The following is a 9,824-nucleotide window of genomic DNA, read 5'->3' as shown; positions in this document are numbered from 1 at the left end:
AAGCGCTCGCGCAGGAGACCCCGGGTGACGGGGCCGGGTGCCGCCAACTGGACCGAGCCCCAGCGTCCGCGACATGGCCTGGACCAAGTACCAGCTGTTCCTGGCCGGGCTCATGCTCGTTACCGGCTCCATCAACACGCTCTCGGCAAAGTGAGTCTGGGCCCTGACTGGCACGCAGGCCCTGGCGACCCCCGCGCTCGTTCTACGCCTTCCCCCTTCTCGGCCCTGCCCTCCCGGCTTCTTCTGCTTTCCCACTTGCTCCAGTCAGTTCGCGCGCTTTATGACCACCCAAGGGATGCGAGGCCCAGGGAAATGCGGAGCGGGGCTGCGCCCCGTGCGGGGGTATCCACGCCCCGGCTTTGACTTGCTGTACAGCCTCCGCGCCTGTTTCCACATCTTTTAACAGGAGGGTTGGCCGATTCCTTTCCGCGGCCCTTCCAGTGCCGGCGTCCAAGCCTGAGCACCTCCCTCCATGAGCTGGGAGAGACCCCAGGACTTGTACACACGAGCTGCAGTAGTGGCTGTGCAGGCCGAGTGACCCAGTGAGCGTGGAGGCCTCAAGCGGCAGACAGGGAGGTACCCCACGGCCCCGCAAGGATGAGGGGTTAGAGCTGCGCCTTGAAGCTTAGGTGGGATTTCGGAATGTGGCTGAGACTTTAAGCCAAGGAAAGTCTACGGAAAGGCCAGATCAAAGTCGGCTGTAACCAGCATCAAATGCCCAGGCTAGATTTTCTCCCATAATCAGAAAAGTGCTTTTGAGCTGGGGAATGACATGTTGAAAGTGATATGATTCACTCGATGACATGAAGAGTCGTTTGGTGCAGGAAAAACCACTCCAAGGCTGCTGCATAGCAGAGGAGGGGAACTAGGAGGTGGCAGTGAGAAGAGAAAGGAAGGGACAACTGGTGGGAGAGACCAGGTGCCGAATGGCCACAGGCCTGAACCACATGAGCAAGAAACAAAGATCACTCCAGGGTTTCTGCCTGGGAGAAGAGAAGTGCCATTAACTCAGACGGAGAGGGCAAGTGGCAGTTCAGCTCTGATGTTTTGGGGGTAAGACAGGGGGATAGTTCCCAGAAGGTTAGGGACTAAGGACCCAGGGCAGTCATGAGACTGAGGGACAGGGCCTAGCCTCCCCTCTGTTGTGGGCAGGATGGCAGTTCTTTGTCTCTCTCTGTCTCCATCTCAGGGCAGGGCCTTCCTGCCCCTCCTTTTCTTGTTGCCCAGGCTGGAGTGCAATGGCACCATCTCGGCTCACTGCAACCTCCGCCTTCTGGGTTCAAGCGATTCTCCTGCCTTAGCCTCCTGAGTAGCTGAGATTACAGGCATGCACCACCACGTCTGGCTAATTTTGTAGTTTTAGTAGAGACTGGGTTTCTCCATGTTGGTCAGGCTGGTCTTGAACTCCCGACCCCAGGTGATTTGCCACCTCGGCCTCCCAAAATGCTGGGATTACAGGCGTGAGCCACCGTGCCCGGCCCCTCCTTTTCACCATAAGAGTTGCAATGCCCAGTGGCCTTTGAAATGATACCAAGGTACATGGAGAACAGTGGACAGTGGCCCTCTCCAAGTTAGACCTCATGTCCACCTGGGCCCTGTCAGGCTCCCGAGCGAGGGGGATTGGTGTGGTGTGGAAAAGCTCTCATCAGGAGCTTTTCCACTCTGAAAGTGGTGTTCCAGGTCCCCTGGGTTTTCTATCTGGCTTCACACTTTGAGAAACTGTCAGCCTTTTAAAGGGAAATGGCCATTTCTTATTTCTGAGGCATTTATACCTAGCAAACTCCATCAGTGGTATGAAAAGTGCCTCATCAGGCATGTATAAGATACCTACGGTGTGTGAGGGAAGGGGACAGAAGTGACCAAGAGGTGATCCCTACCTTCGAGATGCTTGGAATCTGAGGTGGAGGAGACACACATGTACCCACACAGCAGTCACAGTGTTCTCCCTTCCCCAAACGATGGGCACAGTCACTGGAGCCCTGGGTGGGCCCCACCTGTTCCTCTGGTTCACCTCTGGCCAGCTGTGCCTTGTGGAGAACTGCTGACTTCCAGGCCCTGCATCCTCCTGGGGATCACTCCTCATGCTGAGTCCTTAGCTGTTCAGAGGCCCCAGCCTGAGGGTTCCCATCTCAGGATCCGAATGCAGCAAAGCAAGTCTTCTGTTCTGTCATGCTAGCCAAGGCCGCTGTGAAGTGCTTAGAGAGTGGCTGTAAGTCCACTAGGGCTGTTGCCCCTAAGGAGAATCCAGATTGCCAGTTACTGCTGGGGTAAACTGTGCTGACTCACCTCCTTCCTTAGAAAACTCCAAACCAGTCAGGTAGGAAACTTACAGATCCTCAGTCCCAGAAGGCGTCACCCTTAGAGGCTGCCTGAGAGTTAGGAAAAAGGCTCCCAGGTGACAGACCCAACTTTTGGTCCTGTCCCCTGCCTGACAGCTGGTGTGGGCCCTCTCAGGATCCTCCCACCCCAAGACAGGCCCCCAAATTGGACCCTAAACAGTGTTCTAAGGTCAAACCACGAGAAGGATACTCTTAGGGAGAAAGAGCATGTGGGAGCAGCTGCATACACCCCGATGTGAAGTATGGATTTGAAATCACATTTCTGGCCAGGCACAGTGGCTTATGCCTGTCACCCGGCACTTTGGGAGGCAGAAGCGGGTGGATCACTTGAGGTCAGGAGTTTGAGATCAGCCTGACCAATATGGTGAAACCCCGTCTCTACTAAAAATACAAAAATTAGCTGGACATGGTAGTGTGACCTGTAGTCCCAGCTACTTGGGAGGCTGAGAAAGGAGAATTGCTTGAACCTGGGAGGCGGAGGTTGCAATGAGCCAAGATTGCACCACTGCACTCCAGCCTGGGTGACAGAGTGAGACTCAGTCTCAAAAAAAAAAAAAAAAAAAAAGAAATCACATTGTTGACCCAAGGTTTCCAGCAGGCACAGATAGGCAAGCATGTACTGACAACTAGCAGAAGCATCTCATGCACAAAGAGCACCTCGCATGCCCCAGGCCCTGCTCTGCCCTTTCATGTGTGAACTCAGGGAATTCTCATAACCGCCCTATCAGACAGAGCTAGGGGCTGATATTCCTGTATAAGGAAACTGAGGTAGGAAATGATTACATTCCTTGCCCAAGTTCAACTTAGCTACTAAGTGGCAGAGTTTATAGTTGAGCCAGCATGGTCTGGCTCTAGCATCCATGCTCGTAACCACCACTGGAGGGTGTGGCTAGGGACTTCTCCGGTCATTTTGGGGGCATTTAGAGTTGTTAAAAGCAGATAAATCATCCAGTCTAATCCCCACAATTTACAAAGGAGGCCCCAGGAGAAGTTTCTTTCTGTGATTCAGCTGTTTGGTGTCTGAATGAAGGCTGGAACCCAGGCCTCAGGACTTTAAGTCCTGTTCTTTTATGACTGTGATACCCCAAAGTCCCTCCTTCCTGAGGGTTTCCTCCCACAGCTCCCCAGGACAGGACAGACAAGCCTGTGCTTGTGGAAGTTGTAAACCTGTAAGTGGCATCTGCCCTCCCAGCCTTTGATGTGTCCTCTCTCCAGGACTGGGCATCAAGCCTCTCAGCCGGCCTGGAGACCCTGCTGTCACCAGCCTACTTGTCCTCCCGCTGGAGCCCAGGCCACTCAAGGTTCAGACTGACAGCCTATGGTTGTCTCTGGCAGTTTCTTGGCCTGTGACAAGAGCATGATGTTTCCCTTCCCAGGTTCTTGGGAGGATGAAAGGCAGTGGATGAGGAAGCACATCTGAGCACGTGCTGCCTGCTGTGCTGGGGCCGCAGGTCAACTTTCCTCTCTGCATGCTCAGCAGACTTTGGGAGACTGCCACCAGCCATGCTGGCCCTGTGACCCCATCCCTGGGTCCTGGCAGGGGGCCCCTCCCTGTGAAGTGGCTTCTTCTTTCCCTGGCTGTTTTCTCAAAACCTCCTCACTAGCACCTTCTGTCAATCAACTTCTTTAGGCCAAGCCACTTCTGTCTGCCTGAGCCGGTGCCCATCCTCAGGTACTCATTTCAGAGCCCCAGTCTACTGAATCCAACTGAGGTTCTACATATGAAGAACCGGGGTCAACTGAGCACTGTGGCTCCAGCCTGTAATCCCAGCACTTTGGGAGGCCGAGGTGGGATGATCATTTGAGCCCAGGAGTTCAAGATCAGCCTGGACAACATAGGGAGACCTCATTCTCTACAAATAACAGTAATTAATTAATTAATTAATAGAGCCAGGGTCTACTAGATGCCCACTAAGTAAAGCTCAGCTCCCCTCCTAAGTTCTGCAGGCTGTAGGGCCCTCCCAGCCAGGCAGGGATATGAGGCTGACTTCCCTTCATGCCCAGGCCAGGGACCCTGCCAAGGAAGTGGCAGGAAGCCTGGAAACCACAAGGCCTGGAAACCACTAGGCCTCTTCTAGAGAAGAGGCGTTAGCTCTTCTTCTGTGTCCTTTCTGTGCCAGCTCCAATGTTTGCCCTTGGCAGCTACCCCCACTACCCTTTGGTTCCATGAACTGGCATGGGATAATTGCTTCAAAGGGGTTGTTGGGCCAGCTTGAGGAAGTCTTAACTCAGGAGGACAGTGTAGTAGGGTGGGAAGTGCATAAGCCTTGGGAGCTGGGAAATAGATGAGCCACTGGGCCTCTCTGAGCCTCAGTTTCCTCATCTGTAAAATGGACTTGGTGATCCCTGCCCTACCTTCTTCCCGGACACTGAAGATCTACTGAGGAAGGTTTCCTTTTTTTTCTTTTTTCTTTTTTTCTTTTTTTGAGACAGAGTCTTACTCTGTCGCCCAGGCTGGAGTGCAGTGGTGAGATCTCAGCTCACTGCAGGCTCCGCCTCCCGGGTGCACGCATTCTCATGCCTCAGCCTCCCAAGTAACTGGGACTACAGGCGCCCACCACTATGCCTGGATAATTTTTTTGTATTTTTTTAGTAGAGACAGGGTTTCACTGTGTTAGCCAGGATGGTCTCGATCTCATGACCTCGCCCATCTCGGCCTCCCAAAGTGCTGGGATTACAGGCGTGAGCCACTGCACCCAGCCTTTTCTTTTTTTTTAAAGACACAGTCTGTCTCTGTTGCCCAGGCTGGAGTGTAGTGGTGCCATCTCAGCTTACTGCAGCCTTCAGCCATCCTCCCACCTCAGCCTCCCAAATCAACGGGACCACAGACACCTGCCACCATGCCCACCTAATTTTTGTATTTTTTGTAGAGACAGCATCTTGCCATGTTTCCCAGGCTGGTCTCAAACTCCTGGGCTCAAGCAATCCACCTGCCTCAGCCTCCCACAGTGGTGGGATTACAGGCATGCACCACCACGCCCAGCATGAGGAAAGTTTCTAGTCCATAGAGATGAGAGGGCTCATCATTGTCACCTCAGGAGCCAGGGCCACCTGCTGTGGCACCCCAGAGAGTAGAGAAGCCTTGGCCCTTCTGTAGGTCCCAGGCAGGAGAAAGAAGGGGACTCACTGGGCTTGACAAGCTGGGGACACAAGAGGAAGTGGCAGAGATTCTGTGGGAATGGCCACAGCTAATCTGCCCAAGCCAGCCCCGTCGCCACTTCCTCAGTCTGTGTTCTCCACCCCCGCTCACGTGGACGTGCACACCTCCCAGAATGCTGAGCTTTGAGTTTGGGCCTGGCCAAACTAGGGAGTGACTCACCACCCAGCACGGAGAGCCCACTACCCAGCCTGCCTGCCGAAAGGAGGGCCTCAGCTTGTTCCCGCGAGAGCCCTTCGGGCCTCCTGCCCCGGAGGTCATCTCCCCTAGAATGCAGTGTCTGCGGGGAAGACAGGCCCATCTGCTGGGCTGCCCCTCTCCTCCCACCAGCTAGGGGAGCAGGAACTCAGAGGAGAGCTTCAGAGCATCAGGGAGGAGGCGCATAACTGCCTGCTGAGCTTCCAGGGTACTGGCCCTGTCTCAACCCCTGAGGAGCTGTGGGCCCCTGGAGCCCTCTCTGGCACCTGGGTTCCTGTCTGTCAAATAAGGAGTTCTGTTCAGCTGATGGCTGAGTTTCTTCTGTTTCAGCATTGTGGCTCTGTGAACTGCAGGGACAATGGCCTGAGGCCCCTCCAGCCACCTCTGCCTCAGCCAGCAGGACAGGTTCCAGATGTTTTTCCAGTAGCTTTCAGGCTGAAGCACAGCTGGGGCCACACTGACCCCAGCAAGGGGGAGATGGCTTCTGTTCAATGAAGGGAAAGGAGAAGGGGCAGAAAATGAGTTTTGCTGAATACCTGCCATGTGCCAGGTCATGTATATACCCTTATATCATGTATTGCTTCTGACAGTTTGTCAGTGTTGGTAAGATTATCCCTGTAACTTGTCTAGCCTGTGGGACTTAAAACTCTGGGTTTTTTCTGTATTCTGCCTTTTCTGAGCATAAATTCAAGCAAGGTTTGACCCTGGATCTGCCTTAAGCCTCAGAGTCCCCATCTAAAATGAGGATCCTTGTTGTAAGGCTTAATGGAGTGTCCTATGAATTGTGCATTTAAGGAAACATGAGCTGGGCGCAGTGGCTCACACCTGTAATCCCAGCACTTTGGGAGGCTGAGGCAGGTAGACCTCTTGAGGCCAGGAGTTCGAGACCATCCTGGGCAACATAACAAGGCCCCGCCTTTACAGAAAATACAAAAATTAGCCGAGCATGGTGGCCCATGCCTGTAGTGCCAGCTACTCAGGAGGCTGAGGTGGGAGGATCACTTGAGCCTTGGGAGGCTGAGGCTGTAGTGAGCCGTGATCCTGTCTGAAAAAACAAAACAAAAAGACAAATGTTGTTGGCCAGACGCAGTGGCTCTTACCTGTAATCCCATCAGTTTGGGAGATCGATGTGGGTGGATCACTTGAGGTCAGGAGTTCGAGACCAACCTGGCCAACATGGTGAAACTCCATCTCTACAAAACAATATAAAAATTAGTTGGGCATGGTAGTGGGTACCCAGAATCCCAGCTACTTGGGAGGCTAAGGCAGGAGAATCACTTGAACCTGGAAAGCAGAGGTTGCAGTGAGCCAAGATCACGTTGCTACACTCCAGCCTGGGTGAGAGAGGGAGGCTCCGTTTCAAAAAAAAAACAGAACAAAAACAAAAGACAACAAAAAACAAACATTGTGAAGGACTGACAGCAAAGTGCTGTCCACCTTAGGGGTCACTGCTGTCATCCCAGGCACACTGGGGCTGGATTTTTGTTCTAGCCTGTGAGGCTGGGGTCTTTCTGATTCTGCACCTTGAGTCAAAGCCTGTCTCCAATCCAGGATGAGAAGCCTGGTTTTCTGCCCCAAGGTACCTGCAGGCCTGAGCATCTCAGGCTGGACAAGGCATCCCATGCTGCTGACACCCAATCCCTTGGGCTGTCAGCCTGCCCCAGGCCCTCAGATACAAAGAGATTCCGTTTCCCCAGCCGGGAGCGCTGCCAGCCAGGCCTGTCTAGGCAGAGCTACCTGTGGAGAAAGCGAAGACAACCCTTGTGGGAGGTGGGGAGCTCAGCACCAGCCCTACAGTCAGCTCCCCAAGAAGCACCCCAACTTTGGGGAAGGATAGGCCCCAAGGGGTTTCCCCTGTGGACCAGCTCGTTCTACCAGCAGGGGGCCCTCAGACTCAGGTGGGAAGTAGGACTTATGGAAACGTGGCCTCTGCACTGCAGTACCTGGCCTGTTTGCTGAAAGGGATCTGGAAGTCTCATTCATTCTACAAAAAATGTTGAGCTTCCGTAGAGTAACGTGCCAGGAGCAGAGGATTGAGAGATGTGGAAGCAGCCGGGTGCTGAGCTCTCTCAGATGACAGTAAATGAGGAACCAGAATGTGCTGGGTGTGTGAGTTGTCATTACTATAAGTGACTCAGGCAGTAGCCCAGCATGAGTTCTGGGTGGTGACCCCACAGCCAGATCAGGGAGGACTTCTTGAGCCTACCAGTCTGTGGTCTGGGTGTGGAACCAGGATGAGGAAGCAGCTTCCATACCTGCCCCCTGCAGACAAAAATAATAATAAAATAAATAATAATAATAATAATCCTTGCCTGAAGCTTCTGGTCAACCTTCATGGACCTGGCAATAGCTCCCTTGTCCTTCTTAGAGGAGCCTTGGCTCCTGGCCTGGGGATTCCCATCTCTCTGACTTCACTTGCTCTGGGCAGTTGGCTCTGTGCCCTTGGTAAGGCTTGACCTCTTCTCTCTTCCTTGCTTTGCCTCTGTTTCACTCAGTTGCCTCATGCAAGCCTTCTCAGGCAGCTCTTTCTGCAAAAGCAAGACTGGGTTCAAGAGCAGCCCTGATGGGTCTGTGGCATTTACCCATATTCCATGTGCTGTCCTGGCCAGGGATCCAAGAGCCAACAGCAAATCAGGCAGAAATTAGGCACCATGGGTACAGTGGCTCATGCCTGTAAATGATTTGTGCAGACCAGCCTGGGCAACATAGTGAGACCCTCTCTCTAAAAAAAAAAAAGGAAGAAATGAGACTCCAGCCCATGAGGTCAGGTGTTTTCCTGACCCGGAGTGGAGGCTTCCCCTGCTCCCAAACTCCCTGTTTTCTTTTCCCCACTGGTACTGGGACTGGTTACAGCCTGGTCCCCAAGCCTTGCCAGGCTCCCGGTTTCTCTCTGCCTTCTAACCAGTTCTGTCCGAACTTCTCCCTTCAACTCTCCTTTGCCCCCACCATTCCTAAGAACCACAAGCAGTCTTAACTACCCCTCTTTCTCCACATCTCCAGGAGCTGGTGGGGTCTCTCACTGTGGAATAGGTTTGCCATAGCCCTGTTTTCTTCCTCAAACTCAGAGGCATATGGAGAAGCCAAAGCTGCACAGGGACTTTGTCAAACTTAGACCCTAACTGCGGCACAACCAGTGGCACATGCTCTGGGGCACTGCGGGGCAGGTACAGGAACCAGAGGACTCCCCTGCCCTTTGGGAGCTGAGGCTCGCTACAGAGATGAGCCAATGGCAGTGCAGAGCTGTGCACTGCAATCTGACTACCCTGGAAAGACATTTCAAGGAAAGACATTTAATAAAAAGAAGCCCCGAGTCTTGCACTTTAGAGACATCCACTGCCTATGCAGGGTATGCTGCAGTAGGAGCAGGTCAGTGGCCCACAGGAAACGGCTCTGGGTCTGTGTTGACTTGAGTCAGCATGTGATGTGACTGATGCATTTGGAGCTGTGTCAACGAACCCAGGGTGTCAACACGAGGGAGGGGAACGCCTTGCTAGCCTCAGTCTGGGCCAGATCACATGCTCTTGGCTCTGGGCCTGGGTATACCAGAGTATTTCCAGAAGTCAGTGACCAGGGGTGAAAGGTTAGGAGAGGCTGGAGCTGTTTAGCCAGGAGATGAGAAGATTCAGAAGAAGGTCAATAAGTCCCCAGATACCTAAAGGGCTTTCAAATGAAAGATTAGACAAGACTCCACAGACCTAACCAAGCCCAGCAAAGATGAAATTCAAGACAGACTTTTCACGCACAGATGGCAGACAGTTCAGAGTGATTGGTGGTTAAGCTGCCCAAAGCACTATGCCACAAAGGATTCTGGGCTTGTATCTAGGCTCATTGGGGAAGTATGTCACAATCAGTCATCACCATCTGCCGGGTGCTGGCTGGGAGGTCACACCAGGAGTGTGATGTCTTTGCCACCTGCTTAAAAGTCAGCATTAGAAAGATCTTCCAAACCATTCAGGCTCTTTGAAGGTGAGCAGGTGGTCTGTATTAGGTGGTCATTTCCCAGGGCCCACATACTCGTGTAGACCAGAGGTTCTTGATATTTTTCATGCCATGGGACTCTTTGACAGTCTGGCACAGCCTATGGACCTCTTCTTACAGTAATGTTTTAAAACGTGTAAATAAAAAGACCA

The 9,824-nt window shown here is 53.0% G+C and overlaps 1 protein-coding gene across 1 annotated transcript in view; it reads left to right on the top strand.

Annotated features, from left to right (window-relative positions):
* Positions 1-9,824, top strand: part of SLC35F6 (solute carrier family 35, member F6) — a 15,531-nt gene continuing 5,707 nt past the window's right edge. Inside the window, exon 1 of the mRNA XM_011972663.1 lies at positions 1-150. Within this exon, the coding sequence (XP_011828053.1) occupies positions 74-150 (77 nt within the window). The 5' untranslated portion in view covers positions 1-73. The remainder of the gene's footprint in view (positions 151-9,824) is intronic.

Source organism: Mandrillus leucophaeus, unplaced genomic scaffold, assembly GCF_000951045.1.
Source record: "Mandrillus leucophaeus isolate KB7577 unplaced genomic scaffold, Mleu.le_1.0 Scaffold13, whole genome shotgun sequence".
Classification (NCBI taxonomy): Eukaryota; Metazoa; Chordata; class Mammalia; order Primates; family Cercopithecidae; genus Mandrillus; species Mandrillus leucophaeus.
The sequence above is the reverse complement of the archived record's forward strand: the minus strand, read 5'-3'. Positions and strand labels throughout refer to the sequence as shown.